The sequence below is a fragment of the Zerene cesonia genome, chromosome 14 (genome assembly GCF_012273895.1).
Source record: "Zerene cesonia ecotype Mississippi chromosome 14, Zerene_cesonia_1.1, whole genome shotgun sequence".
Lineage (NCBI taxonomy): Eukaryota > Metazoa > Arthropoda > Insecta > Lepidoptera > Pieridae > Zerene > Zerene cesonia.
Window position 1 is genome coordinate 7137778 of NC_052115.1, and position 27991 is coordinate 7165768.

At 34.0% G+C, this 27991-nt stretch overlaps 3 protein-coding genes across 4 annotated transcripts; 2 read left to right on the forward strand and 1 right to left on the reverse strand.

The window, feature by feature from the left end:
* The first annotated feature begins 876 nt into the window (after positions 1–876).
* Positions 877–11405, forward strand: LOC119831593 (threonine--tRNA ligase 1, cytoplasmic). Of its 2 annotated transcripts, none has more exons than XM_038355014.1 (14): positions 877–968; positions 1439–1683; positions 3705–3876; positions 4315–4392; positions 4780–5037; positions 5777–5923; positions 6207–6316; positions 6914–7069; positions 7633–7810; positions 8313–8435; positions 8847–9025; positions 9511–9685; positions 10565–10679; positions 11148–11405. In XM_038355014.1, the coding sequence occupies exons 1-14, from the start codon at positions 918–920 to the stop codon at positions 11300–11302; spliced, it is 2142 nt and encodes a 713-aa protein (XP_038210942.1). In that variant the 5' UTR covers positions 877–917; the 3' UTR covers positions 11303–11405. The 2 variants fall into 2 exon arrangements, with proteins under 2 accessions (XP_038210942.1, XP_038210941.1); XM_038355013.1 differs by having other exon boundaries at positions 961–1095; positions 11148–11302.
* A 2509-nt stretch (positions 11406–13914) lies between these two features.
* On the reverse strand, positions 13915–23287 carry LOC119831594 (putative phosphatidate phosphatase). The gene is made up of 6 exons (XM_038355015.1): positions 22953–23287; positions 22481–22635; positions 21922–22112; positions 20001–20115; positions 19231–19404; positions 13915–14708 (listed from the first exon to the last, which is right to left on the reverse strand). The coding sequence occupies exons 1-6, from the start codon at positions 23023–23025 to the stop codon at positions 14610–14612; spliced, it is 807 nt and encodes a 268-aa protein (XP_038210943.1). The 5' UTR covers positions 23026–23287; the 3' UTR covers positions 13915–14609.
* Positions 16377–18650, forward strand: LOC119831595 (holotricin-3-like). Its single transcript, XM_038355016.1, has 3 exons — positions 16377–16432; positions 17187–17226; positions 18243–18650. Exons 1-3 carry the CDS (start codon positions 16421–16423, stop codon positions 18581–18583), a joined length of 393 nt encoding a protein of 130 aa, XP_038210944.1. The 5' UTR covers positions 16377–16420; the 3' UTR covers positions 18584–18650.
* Positions 23288–27991: the final 4704 nt, after the last annotated feature.

Below are 27991 nucleotides of genomic sequence, written 5' to 3' on the forward strand. Positions count from 1 at the left end.
AAATTATGTACGTATAATTTTAATTAAATAGTATCTCAGAATTTAGATCGAATAAAAATAATCATGAAAAAATGTTTTTAGGCACTTTACTTCGTTTTTTAACAATTTCCTTTTGAGATCTTAATGTGGTCGCTTTTCGAGGTGCTTCTCCTTTTCTATGTCTACCAGAGCGTTTTCCCGCTAAGCCAGTTTTAGGGCTTGATGGTAATTTATTTACAAATGGATGTGTATCTTTTGGCGGCTTTCCTCCATATTTTTGACCTGAGAAGCTTTTCGCTTGTATTTTAGTTCCAGTTAGAGGTTGTATCAGACTTTTCCTCTTAGTTTTAAATGGCATTTCTGTGTTAAAGTGGTCATCAGGTTGAATCGCCGTCGTTTGTTTTACTGGTGATCTTTTTATATTATCTTGATGCTTAAATTCAGAATTCAACATACCGCCAGAAAGATTAGCGACCATAACACGAAGCTCTGTTAACGTGTGCCCATGAAAATTAACGTCATCTTGTAATTTATCCAATTTTTTTTCAAAGTGCTTAAAGGACGACATTATTCGTTGCAATGTATCTAATGGACGAGTACGTTGAAGGGACATCTTGTATAAAATAATAAAACTATTAAAGTACAGAAAATTTTTAAATTTTCTAGCGGTTTTAAAATAAATCAATTGCCAGTCTATCACATCTTTGTGTAATAAAAAACGTCACGAATGACATTTATTTATTCTTCTCACATCTTTATTTCTAGCCTGAAAAATATAGGTTATTAGATCTACCTAGAATGGAAATTTTAAAAAGCTGGTTAAAAATTAATTACCTTTAATAATTTTCTGAACATAACATACACGTCAAATGTAAAAAATTTTGGAACTGTCAGATTGTTTCAATAACTTCCAGTGTCAACGTCAACAATACGACAACATGGGTGATCCGGTTGTTGCTGGTGTAGAAAATATTAAAATTAACGATAAGGCAGGAAATTAAACTTATTTTTAGTTTATGTATAGTGCTATTTGTTTATCGTAATAGAGTGATGTTAAGCATAATAAGTTTTCGTAGAGCCTTCGTGGTCCGCTTCAAAGGAGGCTACGCCACATGGGTTCGTAGGATTTAGTCACGAATATAATGTGAAAATATACATAGAATTAGAGTACGACCCTATTAACATATGCGTAGAACCGATTCCTAGAGCAATTGTTACACCACTGCATTGAATTTAAAACAAATTCATTCCATTCACTTGTTGTCGTCATCATTAAAAAATAACCCTTCGGGCTTTGTTATATGATTTATTCCATACTATATAACAGCCAATTACATCTCACACCTTTATAGACACTTTCATAATAGTTATATTGAAGTGTTTTAATTGATTTCATATAGAATAAAACTATACCGCTAATATTATGCATTCTAAGCGTAACTTGCGTCATCAATTTCAGTCCAAAGCGAAGGCCATGAAAGAAAAGAAAAAGAAAGAAGAGGCAGGCACTGGTGTATCTGAACTGAATCCGTGGCCAGAATATATACAGAAGCGTCTGGATCTCTGGGACAAATACAAAGCTCAATATGATGAGGAACTTGCTTCAAAACCTGATGTTAGTGTAGTTGTCACTTTGCCAGATGGGAAGACTGTGGAAGCAAAAGCATGGAAAACTACCCCATATGATGTGGCTAAGGGAATTAGGTAAGGTTCAAATTAATAGTGAGGTAGTGTTTTGACAACATTGTTGCTAATGTCTTTAGTTAAAAAATAAAAATTGTAATAATCTGTGGCCCTCATTAAAATTTACATAAGACTAAAAAATATGTTTATAAAAGGTTTAGCAATAAAACAATCCATTATTATTTGGGAAATAATTTGTGTGTTGGAAAATTAATATGTAAATAGATCTAGTAAATTCTGAACTATCACATTGTAACATATAGTCTACCCCAGTTTCCCATTTACTACAAACAAAGCCTAAAACTCTCAAAAACCATGTATATAGCCAACAGTTGAAGATATTTTTAAACTGTTCAACTAGTTTTTTTCTTCTGTTAGATTTTATGCAAGTATTATACCTTTAGAAATTACCACTTAATGTATTTTAAACGCGACTTATTCATTATAATATCTCCCTGTGACCATACTCCCTGTAAAGTGTTTGGAACTTCAGATTAATAATATAATGAATAAATCGCGTTTAAAATCTGTTAAAAAGTGTTTAACTTCTAAATGTTCAAGCAGTGTTTATTCAGAGTAAACAAGCAAACTCCACAATACTTAATCAAATAAGTGTGTTTTCATTTAAAATTTTGGTTCCCTACTCAAATTATCACCAAAACATAATAACAATATAGTTTTATTTTAATCATATTCTTAAACTGGATATTCGCAACATGTTGTTTAAGACAATTTACTTGATTGGCTAAGCTATTATTTGTTTCCCTCACTTTGCCCTAGTTTATTTGTAACAGTCACATTTTGCTCTCAACCTACTATTAATGATGTTCTCACATATATGTGTCCTTAAATTTTCACTTATTTATGCTATGGCTAAATAAGGGTGCAATGCAAATATATTATTTACCTGCATGGCCGCAGTTCCATTCGCTATTTTTACTTGAGGCAACATTTTGAAAGCTATTTTGCTGTACTTCACCATTAAAATCATTTTTATTGGCATCATTTAAAAAATATTTTCCACCTTATTTGCTCTCAAGCGAGTTTTGGAGTGAATTGTAAGTATTTTGGTACATGTTTGTCATTTTAAACGTATTTGATAATTAGGGATATTAAAGAATATGTTTTTGAAACTAGTCGTTAAGTATATTACTTGCATTCTTACATATATAAATAGAATTTCTCCATTTTCCATGCTTTTGAGGTAAATTCTAAAATTTACCTATTTAATTGCGATAAAAGTTTGAAATTTGCCATTATTACAGAACTGTTTGGACTTTTACCATTCAGAGTTGATAAATGTAAGGCTGTACTTGAAGAATTTATTTTGTAAAGCAATTAATTAGCCATTCCTTATCTTAAAATGTTCTTATTGTACTATGTTAATTTTGCAATATCCTACCATGATTAAATAATTAATTTAAAGGTCAAGGTGGTATTTGATAATAAATAATGTGCATGACACGTCATATGAGCATATGAGCAAATAAATGGATGCACATTTTAACATATTTTATTAATTAATTAATGCTGATGATGATGACTCTAAGAGACATGAGTAAATCTTTGCAGGCATAATATTTTTTTTTAATAGTATTTATTATTGATACTAGATATTGGAAAAAGCTTAATGAAATCTATGTGATAGGTCAGAAATTTCATCCAATATCTTTATGTACATTTCAAGAATCTATAACAAAAGAAATATTGCATAGTGGCCATCACTTTAATTGTACAGTTATAACGATAGATGGCGCTATTAGTGTTAGTTCCTTTACTTTAAATTAAATGACCGTCCAATCCTTGTCAAACCGTAAGTTGGCCTGACAGTGGTTTGATCTTGAGCATTGTAGCTGTGAGCAGTGCGGCAGATAACAAACAAACGAGATAGAAAGAGATAGATGGTATTGTGTTTATTCGTCGTCGCTACGTGTAAATAACCGGCGGTATTTACGTTTGCTAACGCTTCTCGTTGCAGGCACTTCAGCTATTACTTAATTCAAATGCTGTATTCATTAATTCATTGAATAATTGTTTCGTAGCACCGGCCTAGCGGACTCCACGATCATAGCGAGAGTAAACGGCGTCCTCTGGGACCTGGACAGGCCGCTAGAGGGCGACTGTAAGCTAGAACTGCTGCGGTGGGACAATACAGACGCGCAGGCTGTGTTCTGGCACTCTTCCGCTCACATGCTAGGCGAGGCTATGGAGAGGGTGAGACTTTGGGCTATTAAAAAAAAAAAGAGAAAAAGTGTGTCTATTAATTGCACACAGAAAACGGAAGTTCGAGCAAAAGCAAAAGCGAAAAAAGCTTTTTAGTTTAATTAGTTTAAACAAACACACAGTGCATTATCAGTGGTGTATGAAAACATTAAGATGTTTTTAATTATTACTTTAATAACAATAATCTAGGATTAAGGAAAGTGAAATGTCCTAGTTTAAGTCACATAATCCTGTTTAGTCTAACTAGAATGTTATTTAAAAAGAACTTTTACGCCAACATGCTTCAAAGTATTTACTTTAAATTTTTCTGGTTAATAATTGTTCGTCATTTGAGCATTGTGTTTAAGATACTCATTTTTCTAATACTAGGAAACATACCCCCAGACACTATTCAGAGTAACTAAATACGGTTTTTCTTACTAATTATAGATATACGGTGGATGTCTCTGTTATGGACCGCCAATTGAAGAAGGCTTCTACTACGACATGTATTATCCTGAGAAAGGGGTAAGTTAGTTATGTAAAATGCACATGTTCTGTTTCATCATTTAGTAATAAAGTGGATAGGATGCTATAATTTATTTTCCTTTTTATAATAGTAGTGTAGATAAGTGTTACACATTTTTAAAATTAGAATTTACTTTTATGTTTGTTAGGATAAATTGAAAATAATGTAAACATTATACATAAACGTTATACATATTGGGTGATTTTTGTTATTATGACATTTGACAGAGTTACTTTCCCATTTATAATATTAAATAAGTAGGGATTTCATACAAAATATTCACATTAAGTTGTGATATTGTACAAATAGAGTTACTTTCGCATTTACAATACAATATATGTATTTATATAGAGATATATATCATATTGATTATAAATCAATTACAGATCTCGTCCACCGACTACCAAGGTGTAGAGACACTAGTCAAAAAGATAGCGAAGGAAAAGCAGCCGTTTGAACGTCTGGAACTCACCAAGGAACAGTTATTGGAGATGTTCGACTACAATCCCTTCAAAGTGAGGATCCTGAAGGAGAAGGTGGACACGCCGAAGACCACGGTCTACAGGTGTGGCCCGTTAATCGACCTGTGTAGGGGACCACATGTAAGACATACGGGGAAAGTCAAAGCTTTCAAGGTCACTAAGGTAAAATTAATGTACTTCTGACTGATGGAACTTAATGATTTTTTTTTATTTTTATTTTTTTTTATATCATAGCGGGCAACTGAGCTGGTGGTTCGCCTGATGGTAAGCAATTACCACCGCCCATGAACATTCGCAAAGGTAAGGCCTCTGCGAATGCGCTGCCCGCTTTTTTGGGGTAAGGGAAAAGGAATGGATTAACGACAGGAAAAAAGGAATGGACTGCGACGGGTGACGAAAAGGAAACGGGCCTCCGGCTCCCCCACTCACCGTACGAAACACAGTGGTATGCCACTATTTCACGCCGGTTTTCTGTGGGGGTGTGGTACTTCTCCGGTGCGAGCTGGCCCAATTCGTGCCGAAGCGTGCTCGACTCCCACATAAGAAATTGTATGAATAGTTGAAAGTAAAATATCAAATAAATTAGAACCAAATTTAATTATTCCTTTTGTAACTAGAGCACCAGTTAATAGTAAATTTTTATGCTTTATATGCTAAATGGTTGAGGCTCATTGATTTGTACCTTGATCTAAAATCGAAAAGTCGAGACCAGGCGAGCATGTTAGAACTAAAAGAACTAAAATAGATTTTTCGGACATGTGTCACTTTTGCCAACCCACACTTAGCCAGCATGGTACATTATGGCCTAAACCCTCATAGACTTGTGTCTCTGCAATGGGAACAAATGAGTTTATTCCTCTCACTATCATCCATATCAAACGGTAACTCCAAAACATTACAGAACTCTTCCACCTACTGGGAGGGTAAAGCAGAAGCGGAGTCGCTGCAGCGCATGTACGGAGTATCCTTCCCCGATACAAAACAGCTGAAGGAGTGGGAGACCATACAGGAGGAGGCTGCCAAGAGAGACCACAGGAAGATTGGCAGAGTTGGTGTTATATATTTCAACTGTTATAGATTTTATGGGGGAAAGTTAAAACTTTAAAAAAATTCTTTGACCACGATGGACTCCTAAATTACTCGACCGATTTTAATCAAATTCAAATAAAAATTTGCACACCGTGTGCAGTTTGATATAATATATGATGTCTAAATAGTTGGTATTAATTAGTAATAAGCATTTATGACCAAGGCAATGTTTTATCTGAATTCAATTTGTATTACTATGAAAAAAACACTATGTAGTGATGATATTGTGCTATATTCAATAGGAACAAGAGCTTTTCTTCTTTCACGAGCTGTCGCCAGGCTCCTGCTTCTTCCAACCGCGCGGGGCGCACATTTACAACATCCTTGTGGAATTTATACGTGAACAATACAGGTAAATAATTACAATATATATTTTATAGCTCTGTTGATGAAATTAATTCAAGACTATGTATTATATAAACATACTTGATGTTTTGGCTTTGTGTCCTGTCATAAGAAAGTTAAAGATATTATCGAGTAAAAATCATTATTATTATAGTATTCTTCTTGATTAAACCTAAAATTGTTAAGTTTCCTCTAGTGAGGGGTGATGATCTTCATTTGCTTAATCTGACGATTCTGGGGCGGGAGGTACGTTAGATTCTAAAATGAGATGAAGTGACATCAATTTTCTATTAAACACAAAGAATCGCGTCAATCGATTGAAAACCCAGGGATTTATAAAGTAACAAAAAAAAAAAAACAAGTACATTTGAATTCAGAACCTCCTTTCTTGAGAATATTGGTTGAAAATCATCTGTAATTTTTTTTAAACAAAAATGTACCATTTCTCTATGCCTCTATATAGCTATATAGTTTGCCATAAACCTAAATTGGCTTTAGCATCTGTCCACAATTATTTTAGTATTTTTCATAATTTGGCCACATTACTTCCTCCCAAAACAATTATAAACCATTAAACTCATCATCGAACCGTGAACCATTTCAGGGTACGTGGCTTCCAAGAGGTGGTCACACCGAACATGTACAACGCCAAGTTGTGGCAGACCTCCGGCCACTGGGCGCACTACGCGGAGAACATGTTTTCGTTCGACGTGGAAAAGGAAACATTCGCTCTGAAACCCATGAACTGCCCGGGGCATTGGTAAGAAGAATTATTTTTGAAAAAAAGTTTACAAGGTAGACAGAACTTGACCAAATTTATATGGGACTACATGGAAGGCGTCAGCTTTCAAATAAAGAATCATTACAATTGAATGTACAAAAAAGCAATTGGCTGAGGTAATAAAATAAATGTTTCATAAAGGACAATTTTAGCAATTTATTGAAATAAACTTTGTACCTTGCAATTTTTTTACATGGTGTTAGTAGTACATAGAAAGGTAATGGGCTTCACTGATTCATGGATGGATGGACATTTATTTCATCACACATCTTGAATTATAATTTAAAATTGTTTCGAAACAAAATATGAATTGCTGTCACTTTAATGCTTAACACAAGAAACTTACAGATATTTGACAGATACAAACGCACACATGAGTGATAGAAATGCACTGACACAAAAAATGTTAAACGGAGTAGCGAAACCTCCTGAAACCAGCATTTTATTTTTACTTACTAGGAGTGTTCCAATCGCAAACTAGCTTAAGACAATAATTTAAATATTGAAATAAATAATTTAAATTTGAATTTGAATGAACGCAGCTTGATATTCGACAACCGCGTGCGTTCGTGGCGCGAGCTGCCGCTGCGGCTGGCCGACTTCGGCGTGCTGCACCGCAACGAGCTGAGCGGCGCGCTGTCCGGCCTCACGCGCGTGCGCCGCTTCCAGCAGGACGACGCGCACATCTTCTGCAGCCCCGCGCACATCGAGCGGGAGATGGTGAGCGCACGCGCCGACACACACACGCAACACACACACGCACATACATGCACTCGCACACGCACACACACGCACATACACGCACTCGCACACGCACACACTGGAGAAGTATAGCGAGGATCTTGAGGATCTCTATATATATATATTGAGGATCTTGAGTGCACACAGTACACAGCAAACTACCAAGGCAAGTGCACACAAAAATGCACACAAGATCATACAGAAATGTCCGCACGTTGATTATAAAATATATAAAACACATTCAAATAATATTGTGCACAATTAACAAACATACTTCAAGATGGGTATTGATTTGCCTTCAATAAAGTTATACTCGCCAGCAAACAGCGAACTGTAATATACGTAATTTTCACACTTATAACATTTAAATGTCTCCATATTTCATTTCACAAGACCAGGTCTTTAAACCCTCATCACGAGAACTTATAAATGTCTAGAAATTTCTATTTAACATGCTATATTGAATATATCTTATTCACAGCTCGGCTGCCTGGACTTCTTGGAGCACGTGTACACTACATTCGGTTTCAGCTTCCAACTGAAGCTGTCCACGCGGCCGGAGAAGTATCTGGGAGATCTTGAAACCTGGAATCAGGCTGAAAAGGTAGCTTCTATATTATTGATTTACATTTATACCCGTAATTTATACTAATATTATAAAGCTGTAGAGTTTGTTTGTTTGTTTGTTTGAACACACTAATCTAAGGAACTACTGGTTTTTTCATACCCCTAAATGATAAGAGTCAAGCAGAACAGCGTTTGCCGCGTCATCTGGTATTAATATATATATTTAAAGTTAACCACCAATATTATAAAAGTGAAAGTTAGTTTGTTTCGATGTTTGTCCGTCAATCACACTGAAACTACTGAACGGATTTTGATGCAATTTGGTATACAGACAGGTTATGATCTGACTTAGGTGATACGATACTTTTTCTCAATTAAATGAGATAAAAAAGGAATCTTGATATCCGGGCGGAGCCAGGACGAGCGTCTAGTTATATATAAATTGCAGGCTCTCGAAGAGTCGCTTAACCGTTTCGGAAAGCCGTGGCAGCTGAACCCGGGCGATGGTGCCTTCTACGGGCCCAAGATTGACATCACCATACAGGACGCGCTGCGCCGCTCGCACCAGTGCGCCACCATACAGCTCGACTTCCAGCTGCCGGAGCGGTTCAATCTCTCCTACGTCAGGTGCGTGTGTGATGCGAGACTTGAAGGGAAAAGGGGGGGGGGGGGATACCTCGGATGTGTATGTAAATTCAATGAAATGTAATTTCACCCCCAATTTAGTGGTAAAATCACACCACGGAAGTCATAATCCTTGGAAGCGTAGTATTTTGCAATTATTTTATTTGTGAAATGAAATGAAATGATTGGATGATGTCACTTCCTCTGTCTGTCTCTATGTCCCTGTGAGGACTTAGATCTTTAAAACTACACAACGGGTTTTGATGGTTTTTTTTTTAATATACAGGGTGATTCAAGAGGATGGTTTATGTATATAATAACTATATAGAAAATGACACCGAATTTAGCGCGTGCGAAGCCGCGGACAAAACTAATTAACCAGACATGATTGTATTTTAAATTTCACATTTTTTCTAAAAGTAACACAGACGTGGGTGAACCAATATATTGTGTATATATATAAAAAAAAAAAATAATAAAACCCTCAGCGAAACGGGCGAAAAGAAGCGTCCGGTGATCATCCACCGCGCGGTGCTCGGCTCGGTGGAGCGGATGATCGCGATCCTCAGCGAGTCGTACGCGGGCAAGTGGCCGTTCTGGCTCAGCCCGCGGCAAGTGTGCGTCGTGCCCGTCGGGCCCGCCTTCGACGACTACGCGCTGCAGGTGAGCGTTTGGGAACCGTCTCGCAGCTTCTAGAAGCTTCTAGAATTGGTTTGGGCTTGTAGTGTAGCGTATCCAGCCTTCGACGACTACGCGCTGCAGGTGAGCGTTCGGGAACCGTCTCGCAGCTTCTAGAAGCTTCTAGAATTAGTTTGGGCTTGTAGTATAGTGTAGCGTATCCAGCCTTCCACGACTACGCGCTGCAGGTGAGCGTTCGGGTACCGTCTTGCAGCTTCTAGAAGCTTTTAGAATATGTTTGGGCTTGTGGTGTAGCGTATCCAGCCTTCGACGACTACGCGCTGCAGGTGAGCGTTTGGGAACCGTCTCGCAGCTTCTAGAAGGTTCTTGAATTAGTTTGGGCTTGTAGTGCAGCGTATCCAGCCTTCGATGGCTGCGTGCTGCAGATGAGCGTTCGGGAACTGTCTGGAAGCTTCTAGAAGGTTCTAGAATTAGTTTGGGCTTGTAGTGTAGCGTATCCAGCCTTCAATGGCTGCGTGCTGCAGGTGAGCGTTCGGGAACCGTCTGGAAGCTTCTAGAAGGTTCTAGAATTATTTTGGGTTTGTAGTGCATATTCAACGATGATGATTCTAGAAGCTTCGAGAACTTTTTTCTATTACTGTGGCATAGTATATGTCGGGTTTAATGACTGTTTGCTTCTAGTGAGTGTTCTGGAAGCTCCCAGAAGTTATGAGAATAATTTTTTCCTCTACGATAACCCGTCTTCAATGTCATGGTCTGAAAATTTCATGAATTCCTAATATGAAAGAAAGAAGGAAGAAAATTTGTTTTTTTTTTATCTTATTTTATATGCTGTTATTCGTATTTCCGTTTGACGCCACTATCTACACTTGTTACCTTCAACCGACTTGGCGAACATTTCAGGTGAATGAACGCCTCCGCGCGGCCAAGTTCATGTCGGAAGCGGACACGGACGCGGGCGACACGCTCAACAAGAAAGTGCGGAATGCGCAGTTGGCGCAGTTCAATTATATACTCGGTGAGATTGAGACGTCCCTCTAGTTCTAGTGGTGACTAGCAGTTCGCCCCGGCTTCGGCTGTGGTACATTGACTATGTCACTCAGTAAAGTTGCAAGTTTCTAACGGTTAAGGAATTTTCTAAATCGGTCAATTAGTGGTTTTTGCGCAAAACGTACACCCATACAATAATACGAAAGATTTCATAGATCTCATAGATCGTTATCCGGTGATAAGCACAAAAAATTTCATCAAAATCGGTCAAGCCGTTTCGGAGGAGTATGGCAACGAAAACGAGAATTTTATATATTAGATAATGATAATTTTCTGTCTGGACATTTTTTTAAACATTATATAAAACTGCTAAATATTCGTATTTTTACTAGTATACTATACTTATTTATAATTTCCTACACCTGTGTCCATATAATATACAGTTAACAAATATGGTCTGATGATGATGATGATGATGATATTTTTCCATTCACAGTGGTCGGTGAGCGCGAAAAAACCTCAGGTACCGTCAACGTTCGTACGCGCGACAACAAAGTCCACGGAGAGATGTCGATAGACGGACTGATAGAACACCTCGATAAACTCGTGCAAGAGAAAACGCTTTCCGATGATACGGATACACTTAAATAGATACTGAATTGATTGGAAATATACGCATGTCTTGATAGTACGATGATACAAAGAAATTGGGATGTGTAACTGGAATATATTGGAAAGTGAACTTTAATGCACTGGAAATAAAGCATATAATGTAAACAGATGTGTGATCTCTAAATTGTTACACACGTTTATAATTTCTAATTATAGATTGGAAATTATAAGAGATTCAGTTAATATTTTTTTTTTTTTTTTATCGAAGACTTTCGAAATGTGTGTATATTTTCAGTTTTAGCTTTAAGGCATTCTTAAACACAGCATGTCATCATGAAATCTCGGTGTTATTCAGTATTTATAATATATTTATTTAACTGAAACCTATAATTTTGTCTTAACTATCTGATACTATGTTAAAAAAAATTGTTTTTCTATCAATTTAAACTGCTTACAAGAGATTTCTTCATATTTATTGAATGATCACCTTATTTTGTATATTCTGCATTCATCTTTATAAAGCAATTGGTCTACTTCCAAGTATGACTTTCATGAACTACGTATACTTGCATTTAATTTAATTTCAAATACACCCCATGTTTTTTCTTTAAAATATAGCAACTCAGTCTGATAAGGAACATTTATTTCATCGGTAGGAGTTAGATAGTATAATGCTATTTTTGAAGCAGACATTTTAAAATTGATTTTTTTTTGTAGTGTCGTTTTTTCGTCGTTAATTATTGTATTAAGGAATTCCTACTTTAAATTATACCGTCGAATTTTAGACTTTATGACAATGACTTAAGGGATACATTTAAAATTAAGTGTGAGACATCATCTTTTTATCAGTCTCATTCTTTTTATTTTAAATAAAATGAGACGGCATTAGTGTTATCTTCTATTCTATACATATACCACCACACATCTTCCGATAATAATTTAGCTTGGAAACAACCTGTGCATTTATTGTATTTCATTTAAGTTCATTTTAAAGGTGAAATAAAAAGTTCGACCATTTGAAAATGTGTTTTATTTCAATGTGTACAAAAATACATTTACATTGTTTGTTTTATAAATAAGTGATAGCGTGCAGAATGTGAAAAAATTCTTGATACTTAAAATTATGTAATCTCATATGGCTTATATAGTTTTGGTGTTTATGCACATAGTGTGATACAATTTCTTTGGCCGTTATAAATAATACTTACACAATATTAAAAGATAAATTCAACACTAAAATGGGAGTAAATGGAGTAAATTAAAATATAACACTGGTTTCACAAAGGCCTTTTAAGGTAAATCCAAGAAATGTTAAATCTTCCAGCTTCGACTCAAAATATTTTAACCGACTTCAAAAAAGGAGGCTCTCAATTCGACTATATTTTTTTGCATTTGTCATCATGACTTCTTACTGGTTGTTAATGAATAATTATGATGATGGTCATCATTAAGCTATACTAATATTATAAAGCTGAAGAGTTTGTTTGTTTGAACGCGCTAATCTCAGGAACTACTGGTCGGATTTGAAAAATTATTTCAGTGGTAGATAGCCCACTAATTGAGGAAGGCTATATATGTACCACGGGCGAAGCCGGGGCAGACCGCTGGTAATATATAATACGAAATCTGTTAATGAAAATCTATCCGAAAAATACATATTAAAATCTATGAAGCTTATATAAATTAAGATTTGAATATATTCATAGTTTGGAGTTTAAAAATATATTAAGTGAGTCCCAGCTTTGCACGCTGTAGAAAAAACTGTTGGAAATTTTTTAACCTATCGTTGGCCAACTCACTTTAGGCCATTATTGCGTCAAATTTACATATATAATAAAATATATGTAAATGTGACGCAATAACGGAATACATTTGTTTTATTTTCAAAAGAATCGAAGTCCATCAATGCGCATTCTTTCATTTTCCTTCATAAGTCAAAAAATATACGTACAGACGAACATAGGAACTCCGTTTAATTTTAGGAATCGGTCAATAAAAAATTATTATTACAGTTGTAGTATAAACCAATAAGTTTAACTGGTGTGTCTGATTGTAATATAAATATAACCGCTTTTAAGTAATATATATGAATTATATAGAAACAGGTTAAATGTACTGAAAACATTTTTTTAACATAGTTTATCCGCTTCACCAAATATCCGGAACAGGTGGACCGCTTTTAGCGGGACTCTTATTGGCATGTAGCTTATGTAATAAGGAATAACTAGCGATACTTTCTTATATGGCCGGGTATTTAAAGAAAAAAAAACTCATTTACGCAAGTGAAAACGCAAGACGCAGCTAGTAAGTAAGCGAATATGATTGTATTAATAATATATACGTAAGTCCGTACCCCCGTAACAGATATTACCGACTTTGTAGGAACCAATAAATTAATAATATTTTATTCCATTATCGTAATATATTCGAATCATACAATCACAATAATTGTACATTAAAAAAATAAATCTAGTCTGATTAGAGTTATGTCATTAATAATTATAAATAAACAATATAAATTATTACATATATTTTATCTTAAGTTTAAGTGAACTGAATAAATAAATGAGTAATCTCTAATCTCACAATTGCTTATTAACAAAAACATTTTCATTCGTCTTTAAGTCCTTTTTTTGTAATTTTTTTTTTGAACATGTGCTCATAATTGTCTATGTTAGGTACACAACTGAATCACTAGATAGTATAAAAAACTCGCTTTCCGCTTTTTCTGTATGTCTGTATACTTAGATTTTAAAAATTACGCAACTGATTTTGACGATTTTTTTTATACAGTGATTAAAGAGGAAGGTTTATATGTATAATAACACAGAAAAAGGGGGAGCAAGGGATTTTTTGATGTAGGATTTGGTAAGAGCGAGTTTTATATAAAAAAGAACAGCCCATGAATCTTTCAAAGGGACTGTTTTAGCTTCTTTATAAAATATAGCGATTCAATCATAATAATATATATCGTTTCGTACCTAAGACATTTTAAACGTTTATTTTTTAAATTATTTCCTAACAACCAATCAAACATCTCAATTCTAACTTTATACAACCCAAGCAATCAAAGTTAAATGATATGAAAGTCCACACAGTTGATAAAATCAATGTAGGAACCACATTATATTGCATTATAGTGCATATATAGGATCCAGGTCACACCGAAATCCCTATAACCTTGCAATATGAATAAAAAACTAAAATCACAGAATGATAAATTAACAACATTATTCCATACAATAAATTAGGCCGACATATAAGTAAAAGACTATTGACGTATGATAGAACAGCTACACTTCACTTAAAATAGCATCACGTTGGGAGTAGCATAACCAGAGGTGCATTAGGACGTATTGACTATTCCGTTATGAGTAAAAGTTGCTCCGTCTGTTTGTTCATCCTTGGGCTGCCTACAGTCAAAGTTCTTGCAGAGGTTCCTTATCTGTAATTATTGAATATTGTTTATGTAATACATATCTCTATATAAACATATAAAATTCTCCGAATTCTCTGAGATAGCTGGAACGAATCTCATGATTTTTTTGTACATATAGGTAACCTGAAAATCGGTCAACATCTATTTTTCTGACCCCTAAATGGTAAGAGTAAGACAGAGCAGCGTTTGCCGGGTCAGCGAGTATACTAATATGATATTCCCCATTGTCAATAAACCTTGCAACTAATTCGGTATCAGAAGCATTAAAGTGATTTAATTTCTATTGACTTCTTTCATATTATTTTTGATTCAAAACGCTTTTAAAATATACGTTGAGATGTGTGATGAAATAAACGTGATAATCATAATTTACTATAATTATAAACGTAATGTATGAGCACAGTGACCAGTGGCCTATACTATCTAACGAATTTAATTTATAGTTGGGGAGGCTACGATACTAAATATGTATTTGAAGAATCCAATTAGAATTGGTCCATTAGACAATTGATAGACAGTAGCAAGAAGAAAAGGTCTTTTTAATGTTTTAAATTTTAGCGGTGAGGGAAACGTGAAAAGTAGCATGCTACTGTGTTAAGCCGAAGGCCCCGTATCCCTTTCCTCCCCCTTCCTTCAATCCTTTACCTATCCTTTACCCCTCAAACGGGCAACGAATTTGCAGCAACGTTAACCTCTTCTGCGAATGTTCATGGGTGGCACTCCCACCCCATCGCTTGCCTAAAAAATACTCGCTAATCGCCTTTTTCTACTCTAACGATTTGAGCGAAACCTTAGAACATAATCGATCTTTTTACTATTCGACTCTGTTGTTAAGTACTAATACTAGCTGGAGTTTCGTATTAAATTAATCTTAAAGGTTTTTATTTTTATAGAATGTGGTGTTATCGTATAAGTTAGTGCACTTGCATATGTATTCATTTCAGTTTTTTTTTCTTCTTTCTTTCCTAAATAAATAAATTTAAAAAAATAACAAATAATTATCAATAAGTAAGGTTAGGTTAGGTTATTCTGACGCGCTCCAGTAAATTCAAATATTCCCTTTGGGCTCCCTTACTATTATTATAATTAGAATAACAACATACTCCGAAATTTTCCATCATCTTTGTTGCGTTTTGCGAAGGACAGTAGTCTTCTCCAAGGGTTCTCTCTATTTATATTCGTTTAAAATCATTGGGCATTGCAGTTGCTAAACAATATTACAGAACATAACTCGTTTTAGATTAATCAAGTGTAATAAGATCCAACACATCCCAATTACTTCAAATAATAATTTATAAGGTATGTATCAGTTATTTATTTATTGTTTAAATAGATAATCATTATCAGCCCATACTTCTGCTTATTAGAAGAACCCAAGCATTCCATCCCCATATTTTGGTTATAGTCATCCTACGTATTATTATATTATTGTATTTATAAATAGACATTAGAAAATATTTAGGCCTGAGAACCAATGTGCCATGGAACTCCAATGAAACCAAGATGATGTTATTGTTTTGAAAACTTGTTTACTCGACAAACTTTCAAGCCAAGTCTTATCTGTTCTACGAATTCTCAAATTTTATCTTGCTCAAGATATTTAATAAGTCACGCGATTATAAGCACAGGGGTCAGTAAATGCTTTATAAATACTTGTAATTTTATTTAAGGTACACAGTTCCTGAGATATTTTGTACATTTGTAGTTGTGTTAGAAAAATGGCTTTGAAGGTAAGTCTAATAAAATTATATAAGTATTCTTTGTGGTCAGTAGAAGTTGGTCTATTTAATTTATTTAAGTGCTATTTAATAAGCTTATTGATCGAATAAAAGCTTGAATAATGCTTTGTAAATGTGAAGTTTAAAAAAATACTTTTAATTGTGAAACCAAACTTTTAATTCTGCATTTCACTCAGTTACATATATTTACAATTTCTTGTGTATTCGATACACTGATTGAATGATACATATTTCCAATAACATTCGATTGAGCTTAGAGGTCGATCTAGACGATAAATATTCTTATATATATACGGGAGAAACAATTTTTCCAAAAACAATTAATGTAACTACTCTGTGCATGCTATTTTTAATATTTTCATTTAAAAAGATTACATTTTGTATTTAATTACGAATAGAGCATTTAAGAAAGTAAAAATTTGTTTCTTCTCTGGCGGTACCAAAGCTTCAATACTTTTAAGCAATCTGCCATCATTGTCATATGAATCGTCATCATACATGATGATTCGTGAAGTTAATTTACCATTATTCAAACATGATTATAAATTAAACTTTACGCTTCAATAAATTCCTAAACATCAGGATAATAGTCCAAAATTTATTTTTTTATTTGTCTCTAAGAAAAACTCAAGAACTACTTCTGAAACTTACTGAACAGCCTAAATAGGATCATCATGGGATAGATTAAGTATTTTCAATATGATATGATACATTTAGCAATTCTAATTATGTAATTTTTTTTCAGTTTGTTTGTGCTGTTCTCTTACTGGTAGCAATGGCGAACGGTAAGCTCATTTCCTATAACCTTAGTATTACACGAGTTTTTTTTTTTAGAAGTAGACAGGTTTTGATTTTTATAATTTCAATACATTAAAATAAATTAATTTACAATTTTGCAATAACACGCTTCAACGCCCCCCCCAAATTTTACTGAATCACTTATCAACCCAGGGGGCGTTAGCGGCCACTTTGAGAAAGACTGGTCATCTAGTACATATTATTATTATATATTGTGAACCAAATGCAGGATTTAAGAAGTTAAGTTAACTAAGTTAGTTTAAGTTTCCAACTTATAAGTTTCCAACCTCCATTATCGTGATTAAGTTGACTAGTTAACAGCATTGTTTATCCTTGGGGAGACCTTGATAATCAATAACATAATTTATAGGCCGTTCAATTATACGACCGCCACAGTTGTCTAGTTGTTTGCATGTTACATTAAGGGGACTACAAGATCTGAAAGCGTTTTTTATGACGTCCTAAAGTATATGAACCACTGCATTGAAAGAAAAACAGAATAATGTATGATATGCTTCATAGTCCATTGACAAGTTACATTTGGGGTTGCGTTTTTTACTGTTACTATGGAAATGTCTTTAATAACTCAGTTTGTCCCGCCACGCTATTCTCTTTGTTCTAATAAAATTCCATTGAAATTCCCATTTTCTGTATTTTTAAGTTTTTGTTATGGACTAATGTTGTGAGAACTAAATAAAGATGATTTTTATTATTATTATTTTATTATTATTATCCAATAAACATACAACTATTGTCCCACAAAAACTCAATAGACGAATTCTGTTGTTGTTGTACATCTGAAATATTTCTAAAATTTTCCCGAAAGCTAAACTAGAAAGCAGAATAAGCTAAGAAAGCAAAACAAAGTTATATGCTTTCTTTGAGCCTCGGGATTTTTATTTTAACATTTAATTGTTTTTATTTCTGAATACAAAAATTTACAATTACATCTAGTGGCGTCTTAACATAGTGTGCTATTTATTAAATCACATCATACTTTTAGGAAAACCGCAAGGATATGGTGGTGACTACAACCAAGGTCGTTCCGTACCAGGGACTCAACACAGTGGCCTAGGTGGATTCAACCAAGGCCAAGGTTACGGACCAGGCAACCAAGGCTTTGGAGGCGGCAATCAAGGTTTTGGACAAGGCAACCAAGGGTTTAGGCCTGGAAACCAAGGGTCTGGACCTGGCAACCAAGGGTTTGGACAAGGAAGCCAGGGGTCTGGACCCGGCAACCAAGGGTTTGGACAAGGAAACCAAGGTTTTGGACCAGGAAACCAAGGGTATGGTCATGGCAATCAGGGTGGTCACAGAGGCGGATACCAGGAGCATGGCTATTAGATGAAGAATAGTGAAGCGTTTAATTGCCAACGGCGAAGCGTGAATATTAATTAATAAACGTGTTAAATAAATTGAAATATATGTTTCGTTTCATATCCCTTTGCGTATCGTGTCTGAGGCCACTCAATAGTCTGGTCTAATTAGACCAAATAAATAGGAGTGTAAATGCGATAACTTGTAGCCAGCTCTAAGGTAGGATTGTTCACAACAACGTTATAATCAAACCTAAAAAAATCTCTCCATTCTGATACCTGTCTGTCTTAAAAACGACTTGTCGCAAAACTCAGGGGAATATTGTTTGCTATAGTAGTAGTTGTAGTTTATTACTTTAAAAATATCGATTTTATTATATAAGACTAGTTTCTGAGATATAACGATTCAAAAACTCTGAAGAGTTGTAATCGTCATAATATGCACATGTTTCACGTCACCTTTTAGATGCTACACTTAGCGCGTTTTTTAACCGACTTCAATAAAGATGTGTCTCAATTAGCATGTACATTTTTATGTCACCTCATAAGTTTTTACTGGGAGAACCGATTTTGACGAACCTTTTTTTTTTACTTGACATCTGCTGCCTTCTCAGTGGCCCCATTTCAATGATCTAGGTCTGAAAATTTGAAGGATTTTTTTTAAATTATACTCACGGTATACAGTAGCACGGGCGCGGCGAGGAGCGCGCCGGCAAGCACGTCCCACCAATGGTGCCGCCGGTCCCACACACGCGACGCACCACACACCAGAGCACCCACCACACACACACCTTGCACCACGCGTATAACGCGACCGGGGAGGGATTCACCTCTTCTATATAGATAATACTGTAAATTGAAAAAAAATATTAGTTTTTTTTTGAAGTGAAACTTCTTTTGAATCGTTGTGATTTCAGACCTGATGAAACGGAAAAAACGACAGGTAAGAGACACAAATACAAAAATGTATAGAATGAAGCCGGCAAATAATGAGATAGAAATATACATACTATTTTATATTTTACTAGCTGCGCCCCGCGGTTTCACCCGCGTAAGTCCGCATCCTGTAGGAATATCGGGATAAAAAGTTGCCTATATGTTATTCCAGTTGTCCAGCTGTCTACGTACCAAATTTCATTGCAATCGGTTCAGAAGTTTTTTCGTAAAAGAGCAATAAACACACACACACCCTTACAAAGTTTCGCATTTATAATATTAAAAAGTAGGATATATTATATTTATCTCATTCTTTTGTCGATTTACTGAAGTTTCACTTCTATCGTGTGTGAATCGCACACACACCTTTTTTTGTTTTACCAAAAACAGAACAATCTTCAAATTGTCAGAACTAAACCACATTTGATAGCTTTCACCGTTTTTGAAGTCGGTTGAAAACACAACAAAAAAACAGTTAAGACAAAATGCAAGTATAATGTGACACTCACCGCGATAAACACGCCCGCGTGGATCGCGAGCGATGTGTGGCCGGAGGGGAAGCTTTTATTCGACTGTTTCAGCCAGTGAGCCTTGGTGCACGTATAGCTGGGGACGTAATCTGACCTGGGGTAGAAAATCAACAAAACATACAGAAAGGAAGTCTTATTGTTAAAACAAGTGTTTGGTTTTTTATACGATTTCCTATAATAGATAAAAAGGTCAATACCTTAACTGCACACGAACAAAACTAACATGACTTCAATAATATATAATGTATAATGCTTCGAATTTTCGAGACCAAGACAGTCGAAAAACGAGCCTTTATTCTGATCGTTTGTGTATGATACCTTAGGAAATTTATATCTCTGATTATAACACAGTAGTGTTCTTCAATATATTATCAAAGAAATTGCAAATACTATTTTGAACTCTATATAAAAGATGGATTGACAAAAAATCTAATTTAAAGGATTAAAATTGGCTGACTACAGCTCTGGTTTTGATATTTTTTATTTCTTCTAACAAATTATGCAACTATTTAATACTACAGGTTATACAATATCTTTTAATAATTCTAGAACTATTATCATTAATGATAAATAACTGATAAGTGCTCTAAAGGTGGAAAGTAAATATACTTGTAAGTACTTGTATGATATTCTACCTGCATGTCAATGTTTTGCAACATACAATTCATTCATTAAAACATTTTCCTCATTGACTCCGTATATTGAAGAAATACTTGAATCATCTTATGACTGTTCCGTTGGGTTTTTGAAATACATTAATAACGGGATTTTTTTATATTGGCATTTGAAAAAATAATTATTTTTTCTTTCTTAGATATTACTATTAAACAATGATAGATCGATGAGTGAGTACTGTTTATAATTGGTGTTTGTTTTTGGATCCGATTTAAAAATAAAACTTGAAAATGGACTCCCCATATTACATATCAAAATAAAACGCAAATAAAAAAGTTTATTCCCTGTTTTATTTCTCTATAAATGGCAAGGTTATTCTAATTTAATTAGATTTGGCAGTAAATCATATTAGGGTACTATTGAAAATGTTGTTTTTTTGTTTGTACATACAATGTCTTGACTTAAATTATATAAATGATTTTCTTAGCTTCTTAGTTTCATTTTAACAAGATATCTTTTCAGATCTATCAATGACTTTACTCCAGGTCTTTGCACTAAATAGATCCAGAATTCCATTAGCAAACTTTGCATATGTCATTGACATAAATCAAGAATAGGGTAGGCCCAAGGCACTACCCTGTGGTACTCCCTACATACAGCTGCACTATTATCAAGATTATTGCCAACTCTTAATTCATTCATTCTATGGATAAGATAGCTTTGCACCAGATTTTGGTAATGTCTAGAATATGTATACATTTTTAGTAGATAACATTCAGTTGATTATGAGATTGACTTGCTGGTGAGTCATTGTGATACAAATAACAGTTACACTGAATGACTTGCAAGTTTTTGTATCACAATCAATTCTAAACCATATTATCTCTGTTTCTTGTTTCCTAGGGATTAATTTCAAGATCTATATCAATATATTAAAGAAAAATAACTGAAATACAAACTATATATGCAAATTAATATTACACATGTATAAGAAGGTAGTGTTAGACATTTAACTAAATAATCTTTGAATAAGTTTTAATGTTTGTTGGTTTGTTGGTACTGTCCCTTTACATTAAAGATAGTAACTTTAAAAAACCACCACTTATAACCACAAAACGACTGAATATATATAAATAATTTTTGGTTCATTGGATTTGTGTCCACTTCACCAAGCTCACTGTTAGTTAGTAAGTTATTCTAAAGAATATCTCTTGAAATTTTTTAAAATATAACAAAAATAGTCCACTAAGACCAGGTAACCCAATAAGATATTAATAAGACTTACTCAACACAAGTTGTTGCTTCTTGTGGTCCACAAGTATCAAAGAAGTGGGGTCTTGGTGATCCAACTATTAGCTTCAAAGTTTGTACTATGGTCAAGTTCAACAGGAATCCAAATAAATACTCTTTGTACCAGACTAGGGCCTGGCGTTTGGCTGTATCTCCAGGGCATTGTTTTCTTTCGACAAGTAGTAACTGAAAGGTCGGGATATTTTTATATTAGTAAACTTCAACAACATGTAAAGGCATATCATAAAATGATAATATTTTGTATATGCTATTCAGTGTATCTGTTTATTTTTAACTGAACAACTCGAAGCATTTTATTCACTTGTTTCATACTTCAAAGGAAAACTAAATTTTAGTGTTTATAAAAATTACATTTGTTTTTAAGCCTAAGTATATAGTAGTTTCTTCATCAAGTCTTTTTCTTTTTCAAGTCTTTCTTAACATAAAGATCATTAGCATACCTATTTATATTTTATTTCACTTTTATGATTCCCTACAACCTTTGCTATTTTGGGAGAAAAGTGAAGTAATTATAATTGAAACCATATACATACCACAGCAAAGGGTATAAATATGGTAGTGGCCATTAGCCACTTCCAGTTGACAGTGTCTCCTGTGTAAGGGTGGGAGAGGGCTGGATCATTGCAATGGAAACCCACCTGCCCTCCTGGTATCAGATTTAACTCGGCGACGGCAAATATGAATAGCGCTGAAGCATAATAAGAATATATAGTTGTAATGACTAGAAAATAAGTGAAGTAATACTGCTTTGCAAACTTTTTAAATTGAAAAAAAAAAAATGTTGCAATTTTTTTTAAAATGCATGCCATATCAATAATTTTCATAACAAAAAAATTACAATATTTTAAATTGTAATTTTTTCATCACATTATTTATTTATTTTATTTTAACAATTTTATGTACCACACTAAATAAACAATGTTGCAAATATACAAAAAGAGACATATAATACATAATATATGTGAAATGACGTAACTATTATGATAATTAAATTAAAGATCTAACCTCTGTGCCACCGGTTTGTTTTCGACCACAATAATTTTAAGGTTTTCCACATTTTCACAGCATGAACGTTCATTGTGTTAGAGAGTCGCACTTTAAATGAGTAAGTGAGTTATTCCAATAACTCACAGCGAAACCTTTTGTAAATGATTCACCTATTGACCGTTTATGTAAAATAATAATCTATCATATATTTCGCTATGAAGCCTTTGAAATTTAAAGCTGATTGCTTTTAGTATGTAAAATCGTTCAATTTATAATAAGTTTAATATGTATTATAAACCGTACACGTTTATTCTTATAATACTGAATATTGAGTAGGTAAACAAAGTTTAAAAAAGCACTATGTATATATTGTTACATTGACAGCGCAATTGTAACATTGATATTGACACTGTCATTTTACTGTCAATTTGACAGAAAAAACATTCAACTGACAGATAAAATTTGAGAACCCATAAAATGGCCCTTATGCTGTCGCATTTACGGTTGCAGTTATTCAGCCACAGTGTATATAATGTACTGAGAAATCGTCAATTACAGTTACTACAGTTGTTAACAAATCATAAAACATTAGAAAATTAATAAACAAATTAGGAGTACATTATTTTAAGTCAATTTAGGTATAAATAATGAACATCGTGAGGAAACCGGCATGTCCAAAAATCAAAAGTTCGACTACATGTGACATCTGCCAACCCGCACTTGGCCAGCGTGGATTAGGGCCTGATGATGATGATGAATGATTATGATAACTCATTGTTAATGAATTAATAATTGTTATAAACCTTTATTGCGTATTTACACATTCGTACAAATAGTGAGGCAAAATGCGTTATTGCGCCTTGTCGCTTGCCATATATGCGGTATTGGACTGAGATGTATATCATTGTAAGTAACATAAATAAGCAAGGTTTTTGCATTAATAACGAAATGTCATGAACAGAAGAACTAAGTAAATCACATTTCTAATAGTGTATTACCACATATCAATTATTTACTGAGATCTTTATTGCTTTGCGAAATATCAGAGGTAGTATAAATTGTCCGAAGACAATTTCATTGCTTCACTAATATTACCTGGCACGCAATTTTACCTCGGGCCTTAAATTATATTCAAATATAGGTTGGTTCTATCTCAACCAGTATTTTAAGAGGAAATATTAGTATACTGTATTAGAATTCAGCATAATTCTTTCACTATTAGAAAGCTGCATCTTCAATGAGTGACATAGGCTATATATGGACCACGTGCGTGGCTGGGGCAAGCAAGACTTAAGCTATTAGGTAGTATTAGGTTCAAAACAAAATTGTATTTACTTGGTATTATATTATTTAATTATCAAACAATCTCATTTTAGCATTACTTCTCATATTTACTTAAAAATAAGAATAGATATTTCAAGATAAATCTTTAAAATCGTTTTATAATTAGGTAGTAACAGCTCGTATAGTGTTTATATGATATACATAGTATGATAACACATAAACGATAAGAAGTTGATTTTTATATTTATATTTTACTAGCTGTGCCCCGCGGTTTCACCCGCGTAAGTCCGTATCCCGTAGGAATATCGGAATAAAAAGTTGCCTATATGTTATTCCAGTTATCCAGCTGTCTACGTACCAAATTTCATGGCAATTGGTTCAGTAGTTTTTACGTGAAAGAGTAACAAACATCCATACATCTATACAAACTTTCGCATTTATAATATTAATAGGATTCTTATGAACACACAGTAAATCTTTTCCTTCTTACGTATGCAATCGAATACTTAGTTACCGTTCCGAAACAAAGGCAATTGTGTTGTTTCCTTATTTATTAACTTAGAAGGTACCCACAACTCACGTTATAACCATAAACTATTTGCCTTCTTTTGCGCTTGAATAGTTTAGTACTTGAACTTTGTTTTCAACGCATATAAAAGTCTAACGTAGGAAATCGTCTGTATTTAATAATTTATACGCATATAAATATCGTTATTAGTAATTATGTAATAAATAAAACATGACATAAAAATTATAAAGTAGGTAAATTTTTTTTTTAAATCTCTCGTGAAATACTTTTTAATTCGAACACCGTGTGTGGCCAGTACTGTCTCTTGGATGTAAAACAACCTCTTTAGTTAATTTATAGCTTACATAGATAATAAACTCCCGAGATTAGTATTAACGAAAGTTTAAGCGGTTTTGTGTGATAAGAATTTTATGGGAGTTTAGCAATGGATTTACCTACTTATCATTGTGGCTTTTGGTTATAAATAAATCGAGGTGCAAAGGTTAATAAAAAAGTTTGCGTGAAAAAGTCCAGTTTTATACTGTTTTAAACGTCAGTGTCCTAGTCCGTGTCAGCACATTATCATGATTAAATTGAAACACTAATTTTTTCGACCTTCGAGTGGGGATAGAGAAATATTACGATGAATTACTTTTCACACATCAAAGTTCATATGTTTCTATAATTATGCTTATATTATTTTATCTATTTATGAATCTTTATTTATTACGTTTTAATTTTTAACATTCAAAAGATTTTTATACAATTTAACATTCATCCAATGTTGTTAATATCCAAGTGAGGCATTTTTGTGTTTTGTTTAATAATGTTGTTGTTTTACAACGATTAAAGACATTAGAGAGGCCATTATGCACTTATATTATGAAGAGGTAGGTAAACGTGTATCGGATAGTAAAGTGGACAAACAGACGTTGTTTGTCTCAATTTAAGATTATAACCAGTTTAAAAGCTTATGTTGAATAACGAACGAGCGTTGTTTGCGCTTCCGTATGTTTGTTTGCCGATTATGTTATATGAGTGTCGCAGTTAAAGCTAAATTTAAGTTAGTTAAATATGTTCAGGTAGCAACTTAGCAGTTTAACATCACTAGGCTGTCACCACTGAGGTTAACAATAGTGTTTGACTGGTTATAGTGACACGCTGACGGTACGCTGACCGTCGGTGCTGACAGCCGAAACTTTGGATACTCTTTGAATCGTCAGCACATGCAGTCACCGTGCGGCCAGCGTGGCACTAAAATTAACCGTAATATCAGTCTAACTGAAATGAAAGTATTGTTTAACAGAAATAATTTTTATTTTTCAACGACAGCAAACTCCTAGCCAGTTAACTAGCTACTTTCGATGCGGGTGCTACGTAGGTACTTGAAGTTGCGAGTTGAAGCTGATCAATCAGTTATTGATTAAATTATTTCAATGAATACATTTATTGTGATGAAATATCACTATATTCCATCACTGGTTTTATACTCATTATATATGATATTTCATTACTGAATTAATACGGTCACTATTCATCAACTTAGCATTAAGTTTTGAATAAAATCTACTTCAGGAGAAATATTCAGGTCGTCAGGGTCGCATAAATTATGATTCCTTACCAACAATAACGTACTATCGCTGACGGTATCCCTGACAATGCAAACTTGCACTAACCAAGTCATAACTAAGTAAACACATTACTCGTTAAAATACAGTTAAGGAAAGCGGTTGCTATTATACTGAGCAACACCTACGGGCACTCCCCATTTGACATAGAATATCGAGTAAAGAACGTAGGACACAACTTGCAATAATAAAAACATTTATTTTGTATAAGTCTTATTTTCTTCAATGGGTGTGCTTTGGCAAGGAAGTTAAGAATTTAGAATTTCTTTGTTATTGAATGAATTGTTTATCCCATATGAAGTCGAGCATGCTTCGGCACGAATTGGGCCAGCTCGTACCGGGTAAATACCACAGCCTCACAGAAAAGCGGCGTGAAATAGTAGCATGCTACGATAGATTATACACTTATATACTGGCATGTTACTGTGTTACCTACGGTAAGTGGAGGAGTCAGAGGCCCGTTTCCTTTTCCTCATCCTTTCCCATTCACTCATTTTTTTTCATTCGTCAATCCTTTCATTATCCCTTTCCTCATAAAAGTGGGTTGCGCATCCGCAGACGCACTAACTCCGCGAATGTTTATGGGTGTTGGTGATCGTTTACCATCAGGCGAACCACCAGCTCAGGTGCCCGTTAATAGCATAAAAAATATAATAATATTTTGAGAATGGAGATGATTTACAGTACATGTTCAGTTTAACAGACTTTCTTTACGTTCATAATCTTATGCAGGCCATAAAAAGAAATTTTACAAGATATTTATCGAGTTGTGGAACAGTCTAGGCTTAATGACATGACTTAATAATACCAAAATGAGATAGGTCATATTCAATTATAATATCTTAACATTTCTTGAAAGGATTGAATCCCAAAAACCACCCCCATGCAAAGAAGACAGTAACAGGTAAAATATAAAAATCTAAATAAAATTGTTCATAGTTGTACCGTAACACAACACTCAAACAAAAGGGCAAGATTATTGAATAAAAAAAAAAAAAAAGTGAAAACTCAAAGAAAAAACTTGTCCGTTTGACGCCGCACGCCGCTCACGATTATATTGCTTTTGGACTTTTGTATAACGACTCTAAAATTTGTTTACCTCTAAAAGCCTATACGATGTTTAATTTTTATATTACGAAGTTCTTACCAATTTTGATACTACAGATCGGTAGACGATGACTTATTTATTTATAGTTAGTACAGTATATTTATTTACTTACTGTATACTTTATTTATAGTTTTATAGCATTGAAAAGCTTTATAAATGAGAAATTTTGAAAGAAAAGAAAAAAATAATTGTTTGGAAAGAAAAGAAAAAAAAAATTGATTTGGGCAAAAAGACGCGGGTTCGAATGCCGCCTCGGGATCGAATTTTTTCTATTCTTTCCAAATTTCTTATTTACTCTATACTTTCATATATATAGTATTACAATTATATAATAAATGTGAAAGTTTGTTTGATTGGATGTTTGTCCGTCAATCATGCTGAAACTGCTGAAGGGATGTTGATGAAAATTGGTATACAGACAGGATATGAGCTGGCTTGGGTGATATGATACTTTTTATCCCGGTTAAATGCTTCCTTGGGATAAAACAAGAATCTTGATACCCGGGCGGAGCCGGGACGAGCGTATAGT